Source organism: Coregonus lavaretus (assembly GCF_964263955.1).
Source record: "Coregonus lavaretus genome assembly, chromosome: 13".
Classification (NCBI taxonomy): domain Eukaryota; kingdom Metazoa; phylum Chordata; class Actinopteri; order Salmoniformes; family Salmonidae; genus Coregonus; species Coregonus lavaretus.
The window spans coordinates 1,192,579-1,208,202 of record NC_140000.1 but is presented as its reverse complement, the minus strand read 5'-3'; the positions used below and the strand labels follow the sequence as shown (position 1 = coordinate 1,208,202).

General features: G+C 44.3%; 1 protein-coding gene across 6 annotated transcripts in view; it reads right to left on the bottom strand.

The window, feature by feature from the left end:
• LOC311140608 (PHD finger protein 20-like protein 1) overlaps window positions 1-15,624 on the bottom strand; it is a 41,750-nt gene that overhangs the window by 13,844 nt on the left and 12,282 nt on the right. For 4 of the 6 annotated variants that reach the window (XM_084175733.1, XM_084175736.1, XM_084175737.1 and 1 more), the window contains 13 exons: window positions 13,904-13,960; window positions 13,327-13,608; window positions 11,792-12,010; window positions 11,419-11,472; window positions 11,215-11,316; window positions 10,286-10,426; window positions 6,178-6,251; window positions 5,890-6,000; window positions 4,549-4,648; window positions 3,788-3,983; window positions 3,386-3,559; window positions 2,976-3,198; window positions 2,123-2,333 (listed from right to left, as the gene is read on the bottom strand). In XM_084175733.1, coding sequence (XP_084031859.1) covers window positions 2,123-2,333; window positions 2,976-3,198; window positions 3,386-3,559; window positions 3,788-3,983; window positions 4,549-4,648; window positions 5,890-6,000; window positions 6,178-6,251; window positions 10,286-10,426; window positions 11,215-11,316; window positions 11,419-11,472; window positions 11,792-12,010; window positions 13,327-13,608; window positions 13,904-13,960 — 1,944 coding nt within the window. The remainder of the gene's footprint in view (window positions 1-2,122; window positions 2,334-2,975; window positions 3,199-3,385; window positions 3,560-3,787; window positions 3,984-4,548; window positions 4,649-5,889; window positions 6,001-6,177; window positions 6,252-10,285; window positions 10,427-11,214; window positions 11,317-11,418; window positions 11,473-11,791; window positions 12,011-13,326; window positions 13,609-13,903; window positions 13,961-15,624) is intronic. The other 2 variants (XM_084175734.1, XM_084175735.1) reach the window with 2 other exon arrangements.

Below are 15,624 nucleotides of genomic sequence, written 5' to 3'. Positions count from 1 at the left end.
GGACAGTGTATTATTAGTTTATTTGCTAGGACAGTGTATTATTAGTTTATTGGATAGGACAGTGTATTATTAGTTTATAGGATAGGACAGTGTATTATTAGTTTATTGGCTAGGACAGTGTATTATTAGTTAATTGGATAGGACAGTGTATTATTAGTTTATAGGATAGGACAGTGTATTATTAGTTTATAGGATAGGACAGTGTATTATTAGTTTATAGGATAGGACAGTGTATTATTAGTTTATTGGATAGGACAGTGTATTATTAGTTTATTGGATAGGACAGTGTATTATTAGTTTATTGGATAGGACAGTGTATTATTAGTTTATAGGATAGGACAGTGTATTATTAGTTTATTGGATAGGACAGTGTATTATTAGTTTATAGGATAGGACAGTGTATTATTAGTTTATTGGCTAGGACAGTGTATTATTAGTTTATTGGATAGGACAGTGTATTATTAGTTTATAGGATAGGACAGTGTATTATTAGTTTATTGGCTAGGACAGTGTATTATTAGTTTATAGGCTAGGACAGTGTATTATTAGTTTATTGGATAGGACAGTGTATTATTAGTTTATTGGATAGGACAGTGTATTATTAGTTTATAGGATAGGACAGTGTATTATTAGTTTATTGGATAGGACAGTGTATTATTAGTTTATAGGATAGGACAGTGTATTATTAGTTTATTGGCTAGGACAGTGTATTATTAGTTTATTGGATAGGACAGTGTATTATTAGTTTATAGGATAGGACAGTGTATTATTAGTTTATTGGATAGGACAGTGTATTATTAGTTTATAGGATAGGACAGTGTATTATTAGTTTATTGGCTAGGACAGTGTATTATTAGTTTATTGGATAGGACAGTGTATTATTAGTTTATTGGATAGGACAGTGTATTATTAGTTTATAGGATAGGACAGTGTATTATTAGTTTATTTGCTAGGACAGTGTATTATTAGTTTATAGGCTAGGACAGTGTATTATTAGTTTATTGGATAGGACAGTGTATTATTAGTTTATAGGATAGGACAGTGTATTATTCGTTTATAGGATAGGACAGTGTATTATTAGTTTATAGGATAGGACAGTGTATTATTCGTTTATAGGATAGGACAGTGTATTATTAGTTTATAGGATAGGACAGTGTATTATTAGTTTATAGGATAGGACAGTGTATTATTAGTTTATTGGCTAGGACAGTGTATTATTAGTTTATTGGCTAGGACAGTGTATTATTAGTTTATTGGATAGGACAGTGTATTATTAGTTTATTGGCTAGGACAGTGTATTATTAGTTTATTGGCTAGGACAGTGTATTATTAGTTTATAGGATAGGACAGTGTATTATTAGTTTATTGGCTAGGACAGTGTATTATTAGTTTATTGGCTAGGACAGTGTATTATTAGTTTATTGGCTAGGACAGTGTATTATTAGTTTATAGGATAGGACAGTGTATTATTCGTTTATAGGATAGGACAGTGTATTATTAGTTTATTGGATAGGACAGTGTATTATTAGTTTATTGGCTAGGACAGTGTATTATTAGTTTATTGGCTAGGACAGTGTATTATTAGTTTATTGGCTAGGACAGTGTATTATTAGTTTATTGGCTAGGACAGTGTATTATTAGTTTATTGGATAGGACAGTGTATTATTAGTTTATTGGATAGGACAGTGTATTATTAGTTTATTGGATAGGACAGTGTATTATTAGTTTATTGGCTAGGACAGTGTATTATTAGTTTATAGGATAGGACAGTGTATTATTAGTTTATAGGATAGGACAGTGTATTATTAGTTTATAGGATAGGACAGTGTATTATTAGTTTATTGGATAGGACAGTGTATTATTAGTTTATTGGATAGGACAGTGTATTATTAGTTTATTGGCTAGGACAGTGTATTATTAGTTTATAGGATAGGACAGTGTATTATTAGTTTATAGGATAGGACAGTGTATTATTCGTTTATAGGATAGGACAGTGTATTATTCGTTTATAGGATAGGACAGTGTATTAGTTTATTGGATAGGACAGTATTTATAGGATAGGACAGACCACCCCATTTACCACCAAGCTCCTTCTCTAGACCACCGAGGCCACCCCATTTACCATCAAGCTCCTTCTCTATGAGGTCCATCCTGCCTGCCACCTGGTTCTGAACATCTTCTATGTGAGTGAGGAGGTTCATCTGCCACTGGAGACAGTTCCTGGCATGTTCCACTGAGTCTGGAGCCCTCTCATCCAGGCAGCCAGGCACAGCCAGCACCGAGTCTGAACCCCTCTCATCCAGGCAGCCAGGCAAAGCCATGGCAGTAGTCTTCTGTTGACAACACACAGCATTAACTCAACCATCAAAATCGAATCAAAATTGATCGCAACACATTTTACAGTAAAAAAATGTAAATGAATGCCGGTAGCCTAGTAGTTAGAGAGGCGAGACAGCAACCGGAGGGTTGCCAGTTCGAATCCCGGGTCTGACAGGAAAAATCTGTGAGCTGGCAACCGGAGGGTTACTTGAATCAAATCCTAGATACCATGGCCTGCCGTGGCGCACTTAACACCCCAAAACAACTGCTCCACAGCGCCGTGTGGCAGCCCCCATGTAGTATATGTATTGTATTTATGAGGGGTTGTTGGGATAAAGCAGCCCCCCTGCTCCAAGCTCTCCATGTAGTATATGTATTGTATTTATGAGGGGTTGTTGGGATAAAGCAGCCCCCCTGCTCCAACCTCTCCAACCTGTATGTGTGTCTTTCGGAGGGGTTGGGATAAAGCAGAAGACCTGGTGTATAACTGATGAATAAAGTGGTCTTCTTAAAAGCAAACAATTGGCCCAGCGTCGTCCGGGTTTGGCTGGTGTAGGCCGTCCTCGTAAATAAGAATTTGTTCTTAACTGACTTGCCTAGTTAAATAAAGGTAAAATTAAATAAATAAATAAACAAGAGGCAATTAAGATCAACACCTTTCTTACCTCCTCTTCCTTGAACTGGATGGAGTGGGAGGCGGGGTTAGCATTAGCCACCACCAGCTCCGCCCCCACCCCTCCTCCCTCCTGGCTGTTGGAGTTGTGGGGGTCTGCAGCGGGCCGGTCTGCAGCGGGCCGGTCTGCAGCGGGCCGGTCTGCAGCGGGCCGGTCTGCAGCGGGCCGGTGCTCCAGCTGTCCGGGGCTGGGGGGTTTCTGGTAGCTGTAGAGCAGAGAAGAGTGATTACAAAGACTAGACAATGATTAATCACATACATCTATGAACACACTATAAACTAGTGACGGGCACCAATATCAATAATTCTATACGATATGGATATTGTTAAGATTGCATATCAGTGCCCATCACTATTAAAAACACTGTATTACACAGACAGCTGAACGTGTACCTGTGTTCGCTGGTGATGTACGTGTCTGGCTTGGAGGAGTTCTGGTTGTCCAGAGAGTTGTCGTCAAGGTGATCTGTGAAGTGAATGCAGTCAGGGAGACCGCCCATGGGCTGGTCCTCGTCAGAGTTCACCCACGACCGAGCCCAGAAGTGCAAATTGGGATTGTGTTTGTTCCTATAGGTGGACAAGGAAAGAATGGTTAATTTTAACTCCAAATGACCATGGCTGCGTTTCAAATGGCATCCTGTTTCCTTTATAGTGCACTACTTTTGACCAGAGGCCTATGGGACCCCCTTTAAACTCACATCTTTGAAGATTAAACATGTGTACAGTTTTCTTTGCACAGATCTGCACTCTTTTGTGTGATGAAAATGTTCCCCTTCGTGTTGAAAGGTAACCTACTGTAGTATGTCCATCTTGAGCTGTAGTCCGTGTAGTATGTTGTTGACACTGAACACGTCTGCTAACAGCTGATGGGTGGAGACGGTCTTCTTAGAGTTCTGCTGAGAGTAGTTCTCAGAGAGGAAGGACAGGCCATACATGTGACCCTTGTTCAACCAGTCTTTGTCATGGAGATATTTGGCACTCCACCTTTGACCTAAACAACAAAAAACAAACAAGATACGTCAGGAAGACAACCGACATGTTGATGATAATAATAATGTATGAATATCTTGTTTGTAAATTGTATAGGGTAGGTAGAATTTTTTTTATTTTATTTTTTTATTATTTTTTTTTCATTTAGCAGACGCTCTTATCCAGAGCGACTTACAGGAGCAATTAGGGTTAAGTGCCTTGCTCAAGGGCACATCGACAGATTTTTCACTTAGTCGGCTCGGGGATTAGAACCAGCGACCTTTCGGTTACTGGCACAACGCTCTTAACCACTAAGCTACCTGCCGCCCTAGCCTCAGTGCTAGTCTGTTTGTGCTATCACGCCAACGCCTTGTCACTCATTGTCATGTTTGGCTTGACAATGACCGCAAATGGAGTTGGCAAGAGCACACACGAATCGGGAACCAGGCTAAAAATAGCCTCTAACCACTGACAACAGGGGGTGAGATTATTTTTCATCCCCCTAATGGTTTAGGTTGGGGAGTAGAGTAATCTGATCCTAGATCAGTAATTAGGGGAGTGTAGGGTATGAAGTTACAGGGTGTTACCTGGAGGGTCTCTGCAGATGTAACATATGTACTGATCTGGGATGCTGTCCTCCAGAAGACCCATGCACACACTGTGCTGCCAGCACATACACTCCTCACACTGAAACAGAGAGAGAGACTGAATGTGTGTGTGTTTAGGGGGGAAACAAATCCTATCTGAACCCAGGTCTGAACCATGTTTAAACACATGATAACAACAGACATGTTTAGGCCCCATTACTATCATTTACATTTACATTTACGTCATTTAGCAGACGCTCTTATCCAGAGCGACTTACAAATAGATGTCTGCCATCCCCATAATTCCCAGTTTTTACAGAAATCCCGGTCGGAGGATTCTAGATTTCCGACTTATTAAGCCCTGATTTCAGGAATCTTCTAAACAGGATTTCTGGAAAATCCTGGGAATTTGGGGAGAGGGTGTAAGGGAACATTTTATAGTCTGAAGAGATAGCCTTGAATTGTACACAGTATGCATCTTCTCTGCTCTATCCTGGTTCCTGTAGGTGACTGACCACCTCCTCAGACCAACACCCAGAATATGTTCTGGAAGTCACCTGCAGGAAGCAACCCTATGAACCAGGCCTATGTAGCTTTTTTGAGTAGCAGCATATAAGAGGACTGAAGGGACCACCCTGGGGGAGCTTGTGGCAGACGTGTGTTTGTTGTAACCTCTCCAGTTAACTGATAATAAACAGTGATTCATTTAATATTGACTTCAGGTGTCCCTGATGTTGAATTCACACCACAAGGGACTGGAATTCTCCAACCCTACCTCAGCCAGAACAATAGTCTGAGGGCTCCAGTCAGTCAGCCAGTCAGTCAGTCAGTCATACAGCCAGCCAGTCAGTCACCAGTCAGTCAGTCAGCCAGCCAGTCAGTCAGTCATACAGCCAGCCAGTCAGTCACCAGTCAGTCAGCCAGCCAGCCAGTCAGTCAGTCAGTCAGTCACCAGTCAGTCAGCCAGCCAGCCAGTCAGTCAGTCCCTCAGTCAGTCCCTCAGTCAGTCAGCCAGCCAGTCATTAGTCAGTCAGTCACCAGTCAGCCAGCCAGTCAGCCAGCCAGTCAGCCAGCCAGCCAGTCAGTCAGTCAGCCAGCCAGTCAGCCAGTCAGTCACCCAGCCAGTCAGTCAGTCAGTCAGCCAGCCAGCCAGCCAGCCAGTCATTAGTCAGCCAGTCAGTCAGTCAGCCAGCCAGTCAGCCAGCCAGTCAGTCAGTCAGCCAGCCAGTCAGCCAGTCACCCAGCCAGTCAGTCAGTCAGCCAGCCAGTCACCCAGCCAGTCAGTCAGTCAGCCAGCCAGCCAGTCATTAGTCAGTCAGTCACCAGTCAGCCAGTCAGTACCTGAATCATGAATCCGTTTTCCTCGTCCATCTCACAGATACAGCGGACGATCTCCTGGGTACCATCCTCATCCTCCTCCTGGAAGTCCTCCATGTTCAGAGAGTCAAAGTCCTGGTTGGAGGGTTCAAAACAAACCCCCTTAGTCATGTTGTCACATGTATACATTTCCTAAGCTATAGCACACTATCTTTTACATAGAGGAGGTTCTTAAAGGGCCATGGAGTTTAGTCTGCTTCGTGTTTTCTTTGTTGCCATTAACAAATGATGGTAGTATCGTGACAACCCTACCTGGTTGTACTCATCTCCACTAAACAGCAGGCTCTCTGTGGTCGAGTCCTCTAGGAAGTCTATGTCTGACAGGTCTGGAGAGGGAGGGAGAGAGGGAGAGAGGGGGGGGGGGGGGGAGAGAGAGAGAGGGAGGGGGGGGGGGGGGGAGAGAGAGGGGGAGGGGGGAGAGAGAGAGAGCGAGAGCGAGAGAGGGAGAGGGAGAGAGAGAGAGAGGGGGGGAGAGGGAGGGAGAGAGAGAGAGAGAGGGAGAGAGAGAGGGGGGGGGGGGAGAGAGAGAGAGAGAGCGAGAGAGAGAGAGGGGGGGAGAGAGAGATAAAGAGAGAGAGAGAGATAAAGAGAGAAGAGAGAGAGAGGGAGGGAGAGAGAGAGATAAAGAGAGAGAAGAGAGAGAGAGAGAGAGAGAGAGAGAATAAAAAGTGTAAACACACTGCTCACATTCTTATAGTATTTTGACGACATTTAATTTAAAGAAGCATCACACATTTAATTTTAAGAAGCATCACCTAGTGTGCTTAGTTGACAGCTTTCTAAGGTATCTAAATACCAAGTGTGATCACCACAGAGTAATATACCAGTATATTCCAATACTGAAAGGCTAAATAAATAAAGGCTAGATGGGCGTAAACGCCTGTCAGAACCTCAAAAAACAAGACAACAGGTTAACCCCAAATTTGACCCAGTTGAAACTGTTAGATAACAGTCCTTAGCTATTTTTTTTCATTTACATTTACATTTTAGTCATTTAGCAGACGCTCTTATCCAGAGCGACTTACATGAGCAATTAGGGTTAAGTGCCTTGCTCAAGGGCACATCGACAGATTTTTCACCTAGTCGGCTCGGGGATTAGAACCAGCGACCTTTCGGTTACTGGCACAACGCTCTTAACCACTAAGCTACCTGCCGCCCTAAGTGTTGTTGGTTACCCCAAGGTGAAATATATTCATTCTGAGGAGTTATTAAGTCCAGAATGAAGGGTGCTGTGGCTCTGCTAGTCCTGCTGGGGGTTGGACTTAGAGAGAGACTGAAGGGGTCAGAGAGAACCTCAATCAACATGGTCAAAAAGATGAGGCACAGAGCAGGGAAAGTGACGCTTCACTTGTACCGAAGCTTCGGAAACAAACCAAACTGACCGTGCTTCTACATCTGCATTGCTTGCTGTTTGGGGTTTTAGGCTGGGTTTCTGTCTGGCACTTTGTGACATCTGCTGATGTAAAAAGGGCTTCATAAATACATTTGATCGATTGATTGACATCTGGACTGAGCTGAGAGCACTGAGAGACAAGGTAGTGGAACAGAGAGTGGAGCTGAGGTACATGGACATCTGGAGCTGAGGTACATGGACATCTGGAGCTGAGGTACATGGACATCTGGAGCTGAGGTACATGGACATCTGGAGCTGAGGTACATGGATATCTGGAGCTGAGGTACATGGATATCTGGAGCTGAGGTACATGGACATCTGGAGCTGAGGTACATGGACATCTGGAGCTGAGGTACATGGACATCTGGAGCTGAGGTACATGGACAACAGACAAGAGACAGGGAGGACCAGGTGGAGGAACCGAAGACAGAATGCAGGTGAAGTATGGCGGTACTAAATGACTGTACTAAATTACTTATTTTATATTGGGTCTTCTATATAAATGTTGATATCTGATAATTTTTTACTATAATTCCAGTCCAAGCAGCTGTCATGTGGACCAGAGTGACTGTTGGCGAGGCAGAGGTGGAAGTCCTGAAGACCGTGAACGCAGATACAGCACAATAAACAGACTCTCAGCATCACGTCATCTGTTACCATGTAATATGGTCTCACTAGTTCCTGTATCTTTCTCAACATTCCTCAATATTGCTCTAAAACCTTTTGGCTTCACAGAGAGACCAGCCTACTGCTCAGTCACAGGTACTGCTTACATACCAATCTACGTGTATAGACACACGTCCACAAGGGTCCGGCTAAAGGTACTGTAGAACAACATCACTAACACGCTGCTCCAGTGTCTGAGACTTGAACAGTGCTGATGTCTCCCTGCCTTTCCTCTGATACAGATATCTTCACAGCACCTCTTGAGGCAGGTATCTTCACAGCACCTCTTGAGGCAGGTATCTCCACAGCACCTCTTGAGGCAGGTATCTTCACAGCACCTCTTGAGGCAGGTATCTTCACAGCACCTCTTGAGGCAGGTATCTTCACAGCACCTCTTGAGGCAGGTATCTTCACAGCACCTCTTGAGGCAGGTATCTTCACAGCACCTCTTGAGGCAGGTATCTTCACAGCACCTCTTGAGGCAGGTATCTTCACAGCACCTCTTGAGGCAGGTATCTTCACAGCACCTCTTGAGGCAGGTATCTCCACAGCACCTCTTGAGGCAGGTATCTTCACAGCACCTCTTGAGGCAGGTATCTCCACAGCACCTCTTGAGGCAGGTATCTCCACAGCACCTCTTGAGGCAGGTATCTCCACAGCACCTCTTGAGGCAGGTATCTTCACAGCACCTCTTGAGGCAAGTATCTCCACAGCACCTCTTGAGGCAGGTATCTCCACAGCACCTCTTGAGGCAGGTATCTCCACAGCACCTCTTGAGGCAGGTATCTCCACAGCACCTCTTGAGGCAGGTATCTCCACAGCACCTCTGAGGCAGGTATCTCCACAGCACCTCTTGAGGCAGGTATCTCCACAGCACCTCTTGAGGCAGGTATCTCCACAGCACCTCTTGAGGCAGGTATCTTCACAGCACCTCTTGAGGCAGGTATCTCCACAGCACCTCTTGAGGCAGGTATCTCCACAGCACCTCTGAGGCAGGTATCTTCACAGCACCAGTGAGAGGGGTGGCAGGTAGCTTAGTGGTTAAGAGCGTTGTGCCAGTAACCGAAAGGTCGCTGGTTCTAATCCTCGAGTCGACTAGGTGAAAAATCTATCGATGTGCCCTTGAGCAAGGCATTCAACCCTAATTGCTCCTGTAAGTCGCTCTGGATAAGAGCGTCTGCTAAATGACTAAAATGTAAAATGTAAATGTCTACTTCATCAGATTCACTGCCATGGACAACAAAACCTCCAAGGGGTTGTCTGTTCTGTTGTATAAGAATGGCCAGTCTGTTATGTGGTCCGGTCAGTGGAATGAAAAGGTGCAGCGATTCTAGAGTTGGAGAAAGAGGACATGGTCCGAATGAGTCTCTTCTCCGGCTACTGGATCTACGACGATCACAATAACCACAGCACCTTCAGTGGATGTCTGCTGTTCCCAAAGTGAGGCGAACATCCCACAGGCTGTCCTGAATTCATATGTAAACACTTCAATTAGAGATGATGCGAAGCAAAATGACTACTCTTTGATTTCATGTACAACATTATGATGAAAGCGTACATTCATGTATGCACACAGCTCTTCATTTCAGGTGGAAAGTTATGGGTGACGGTTCAGAGTGGGACTGTGTTATGGAACTCCTTGAGGGTCCCCATGATTCAGTTCGAGCAGAACAACTGACAGAATCTTAAAACTAAAACCGATAGTTCGATAACTAGTAAATACTCCCTCACAAATGTCAACCTAGAAAAAATGAATTCCGTCTCAAAAAAACCCACAAGTGCGCAGATAGGATACCATCCTATTTCAATACGCTACAACAATATTCTTTAGCAATGTGTACACTTCTTTAAGAATATGACACAGAAGTCCCTCCTCAGAAAACAACCGTTCTGTAGGGTCAACATGTCTGATTCAGAGTAATGCTGTAATAAAGAACAATGACAACAATCTGACCTCCCAGACATTGTGCCTATATGTGAGTTCAACAATATGAACAGCACATTAACGTAAAGATGACATGTGCTTGGTTGATACACATACACTAGCAGAGTGTGCAAAGCTGTCATCAAGGCAAAGGGTGGCTACTTTGAAGAATCTCAAATTATGAAATATATTTTGATTTGTTTAACACTTTTTTGGTTACTACATGATTCCATATGGCGTTATTTCATAGTTTTGATGTCTTCACTATTATTCTACAATGTAGAAAATAGTAAAAAAAATAAAGGAAAACCCTGGAATGAGTAGGTGTGTCCAAACTTTTGACTAGTAATGTATGTATGTATATATTTCCCACTCACTCTCTCCGGTGAGGTCGACAGAGAGGATGGCTCGGGGGTACAGGCAGTGCCTGGAGGAGGAGGAGGAGGAGGGGGGGGGGAGAGTAGACGACGTAGACCGCTCCAGGAAGGACAGGGACATGTCATCGTAGTCCGAATAACCTGCAGGGGAGAACACACAGAATTCGTTTTTATGATGCATTGATGTGCTACTTCTAATGCCTGTGTATCCTTTCCTATGTAATTACTGGTGTTGTGTGTGTTGGCTGGTGCAATCAAATCCCCCCTTTGAAGATTGATAAAGCACTATATTTTGTCTCATCTTATCGTGGATCTATGTTTACAATAAGCTATAACATGGACTGGTCATTCAATGACAACATACTACAGACAACAGCAGGAGCCCTTGGAGAAGCATTAAGACACCGCACCTCAACTAAACTTACAGTGCTGCTTGGATTCACAACAGCAGGAGCCCTTGGAGAAGCATTAAGACACCGCACCTCAACTAAACTTACAGTGCTGCTTGGATTCACAACAGCAGGAGCCTTTGGAGAAGCATTAAGACACCGCACCTCAACTAAACTTACAGTGCTGCTTGGATTCACAACAGCAGGAGCCCTTGGAGAAGCATTAAGACACCGCACCTCAACTAAACTTACAGTGCTGCTTGGATTCACAACAGCAGGAGCCCTTGGAGAAGCATTAAGACACCGCACCTCAACTAAACTTACAGTGCTGCTTGGATTCACAACAGCAGGAGCCCTTGGAGAAGCATTAAGACACCGCACCTCAACTAAACTTACAGTGCTGCTTGGATTCACAACAGCAGGAGCCCTTGGAGAAGCATTAAGACACCGCACCTCAACTAAACTTACAGTGCTGCTTGGATTCACAACAGCAGCAGTCCTTGGAGAAGCATTAAGATACAGCACCTGAACTGAACTTACAGTGCTGCTTGGATTTCCTCTTCTTCTTCTTCTTCTTCTTCTGTTTGATTTTGAAGTGATCCTTCTCTTTCCTCCTCTCTTTATCCTTGTCCTTCTTTTTTCCTGAAAAGCAGAACATTATTTAATCATCAACTCGTTTTGCCGGAACAATTGAGATACTTTATTTAGTACAACCGCAACAAGAGAAATTGAACACAATCTCACCGATCATCTGGCATTTCTCCTCCAGTTTCACCTTCTTCTCAATCTTCATTAATCCTGTAGGAGACATGTACGTAATGTGATCACAGTTCTCTGCGGCTAACTGTGTTGATTTAAGTTACGTCCCAAATGGCACCCTATTCCCTATATAGTGCACTACTTTTGACTGTTTATTTTTCCTTCTCTTGTTTTTCAGGTGTTTTTCTTCTAATTGTTGGGAAAGAGCTGGCCAATTAAGCATTTCACTGTGCTGTTTTACACCTGCATGTGACAATAAAACTGGAAAACATCTTGAAAACAAAAGTAGTTCACCATATAGGGAATAGGGTGCCATTTGGGACGTAGCCTCAGGAAGGCCCACCGCCCTGCCACTAACCTGGCTCCAGGTGCTTGTCCTTATCGATCACCTTCTTCAGGATCTTGTCGTAGAGGGACTCAAAGCTCTTCTCCGGAGGCAGCGGAGGGAGAGACAGCTCTGTGCTGTCAGAGCTCATGGAGGCAGAGGAGCGCTTCTTCCTGTTCAACTTGGGAGGTTTCAGACAGCTCCCCAGTCCAGTACAGTCCGGTTGGAACATATGGCCCGGAGGGGACAGTGCTGGGGGACAGAGGAGACAGTATAAAACATATGGCCCGGAGGGGACAGTGCTGGGGGACAGAGGAGACAGTATAAAACATATGGCCCTGAGGGGACAGAGGAGACAGTATAAACATATGGCCCTGAGGGGACAGAGGAGACAGTATAAAACATATGGCCCTGAGGGGACAGAGGAGACAGTATAAAACATATGGCCCTGAGGGGACAGAGGAGACAGTATAAAACATATGGCCCTGAGGGGACAGAGGAGACAGTATAAAACATATGGCCCTGAGGGGACAGAGGAGACAGTATAAAACATATGGCCCTGAGGGGACAGAGGAGACAGTATAAAACATATGGCCCTGAGGGGACAGAGGAGACAGTATAAAACATATGGCCCTGAGGGGACAGAGGAGACAGTATAAAACATATGGCCCTGAGGGGACAGAGGAGACAGTATAAAACATATAGCCCTGAGGGGACAGAGGAGACAGTATAAAACATATGGCCCTGAGGGGACAGAGGAGACAGTATAAAACATATGGCCCTGAGGGGACAGAGGAGACAGTATAAAACATATGGCCCTGAGGGGACAGAGGAGACAGTATAAACATATGGCCCTGAGGGGACAGAAGAGACAGTATAAACATATGGCCCTGAGGGGACAGAGGAGACAGTATAAAACATATGGCCCTGAGGGGACAGAGGAGACAGTATAAAACATATGGCCCTGAGGGGACAGAGGAGACAGTATAAAACATATGGCCCTGAGGGGACAGAGGAGACAGTATAAAACATATGGCCCTGAGGGGACAGAGGAGACAGTATAAAACATATAGCCCTGAGGGGACAGAGGAGACAGTATAAAACATATGGCCCTGAGGGGACAGAGGAGACAGTATAAAACATATGGCCCTGAGGGGACAGAGGAGACAGTATAAACATATGGCCCTGAGGGGACAGAGGAGACAGTATAAAACATATGGCCCTGAGGGGACAGAGGAGACAGTATAAAACATATGGCCCTGAGGAGACAGTATAAAACATATGGCCCTGAGGAGACAGAGGAGATAGTATAAAACATATGGCCCTGAGGAGACAGTATAAAACATATGGCCCTGAGGGGACAGAGGAGACAGTATAAAACATCTGGCCCTGAGGAGACAGTATAAAACATATGGCCCTGAGGGGACAGCGCTGGGGGACAGCGCTGGGGGACAGAGGGGGGTGTAACAGAGTATAGGGTGTCATTTGGAACACAGTTTTGTGAATTTGTGTATTCATGTTACATACAACTAACTGTGTTTTCAAATGAATGAAATCTAAATCCATACACGATGAGGTGGAGACAGTCCTGCGTCTCTTTGCGTTGTCAGGGACCTCCAGCAGGGTGGTGGTGGGCATGGAGGCTGAGGTGGCCCGGGTACGACCAGCCCTGTCTGGGGAGCCTGTCAGCTCAGAGTCCTGGAGGTCCTTGTCAGCGTTGTGGTAATACTTGAGGTGGTAGTCCAGCAGCTTGGCTTTGCGGAAGGCCTTGGAGCACCCGGGGATCTTACACTTGTAGTGGTCCAGGTCGTTGGGAGACGTAGGGTCGTCAGACCGCTTGGTGTTCATGACTGAAAGAGTGAGAGGTGACACACAGAGGAGAGAGGCACAGTGAGGGGGAAGGAATGCTTTTCTGGATGATCAAGTCCCTCAGTCGAGCACCTGACACCCTTTATGTTCAAGCTGAGCTGAAGCGCGTTTGAGTATGCTTTCATTCTATCGGACAGAGAGGACTTCGTAAAGATCAGCGTCTTATTGGAACATGAATAATAATTGCAGTAACCCGTGAAGGAAATGAAAAGTCATGGTTAAACGTAATACGATCAAACTAAAATAATATGGAATAAGCTTGAGGAGAAAACCTACTTGGCTCCCTGGTGTGCTTGTTTAGTTTAGGGGTCCTGGTTGTCCTCCTACCAGGGGCTACAAATAACACAGATGGATTAGGAAATGATCTAACATACAGTACCAGTCAAAAGTTTGGACACACCTACTCATTCGAGGGTTTTTCTTTATTTTTACTATTTTCTACATTGTAGAATAATAGTGAATACATTAAAACTATGAAATAACACATATGGAATCATGTAACCAAAAAAGTGTTAAACAATTCAAAATATATTTTAGATTTTGGATTCTTCAAATAGCCACCCTTTGCCTTGATGACAGCTTTGCACACTCTAGGCATTCTCTCAACCAGCTTCATGAGGTAGTCACCTGGAATGCATTTCAATTAACAGGTGTGCCTTCTTAAAAGTTAATTTGTGGAATGCGTTTGAGCCAATCAGTTGTGTTGTGACGATTTGGTAAAAGACCAAGTCCATATTATGGCAAGAACAGCTCAAATAAGCAAAGAGAAACGACAGTCAATCATTACTTTAAGACATGAAGGGCAGTCAATACGGAACATTTCAAGAACTTTGGAAGTTTCTTCAAGTGCAGTCGCAAAAACCATCAAGTGCAATGATGAAACTGGCTCTCATGAGGACCACCACAGGAATGGAAGACCCAGAGTTACCTCTGCTGCAGAGGATAAGTTCATTAGTTACCAGCCTCAGAAATTGCAGCCCAAATAAATGCTTCACAGAGCTCAAGTAACAGACACATCAACTGTTTAGAGGTGACTGTGTGAATCAGGCCTTCATGGTCGAATTGCTGCAAAGAAACCATTACTAAAGGTCACCAATAATAAGAAGAGACCTGCTTGGGCCAAGAAACACGAGCAATGGACAATAGACTGGTGGAAATTTGTCATTTGGTCTGGAGTCCAAATTTAAGATTTTTGGTTCCAACCGCCGTGTCTTTGTGAGACGCGGTGTGGGTGAACGGATGATCTCCGCATGTGTATTTCCCACCGTAAAGCATGGAGGAGGTGGTGTTATGGTGCTTTTCTGGTGACACTGTGTGATTTATTTAGAATTCAAGGCACACTTAACCAGCATGGCTACCACAGCATTCTGCAGCGATACGCCATCCCATCTGGCTTGGGCTTAGTGGGACTATCATTTGTTTTTCAACAGGACAATGACCCAACATAGCTCCAGGCTGTGTAAGGGCTATTTTACCAAGAAGGAGAGTGATGGAGTGCTGCACCAGATGACCTGGCCTCCACAATCCCCTGACCTCAACCCAATTGAGATGGTTTGGGATGAGTCGGACCGCAGAGTGAAGGAAAAGCAGCCAACAAGTGCTCAGCATATGTGGGAACTCCTTCAAGTCTGTTGGAAAAGCATTCCAGGTGAAACTGGTTGAGAGAATGCCAAGAGTGTGCAAAGCTGTCATCAAGGCAAAGGGTGGCTATTTGAAGAATCTCAAATATAAAATATATTCTGATTTGTTTAACAGTTTTGTGTTTACTACATGATTCCATATGTGTTATTTCATAGTTTTGATGTCTTCACTATTATTCTGCAATGTAAAAAATTGTAAAAAATAAAGAAAAACCCTTGAATGAGTAGGTGTCCAAACTTTTGACTGGTAGTGTACATTATACTGTACAATGTGTCCCTAATACACTACTTTGGCGCACTTTGTAGGGAATAGGGTGCCATTTTTAGATGCAGCCGTTGAGAATAAATAACTTGCCC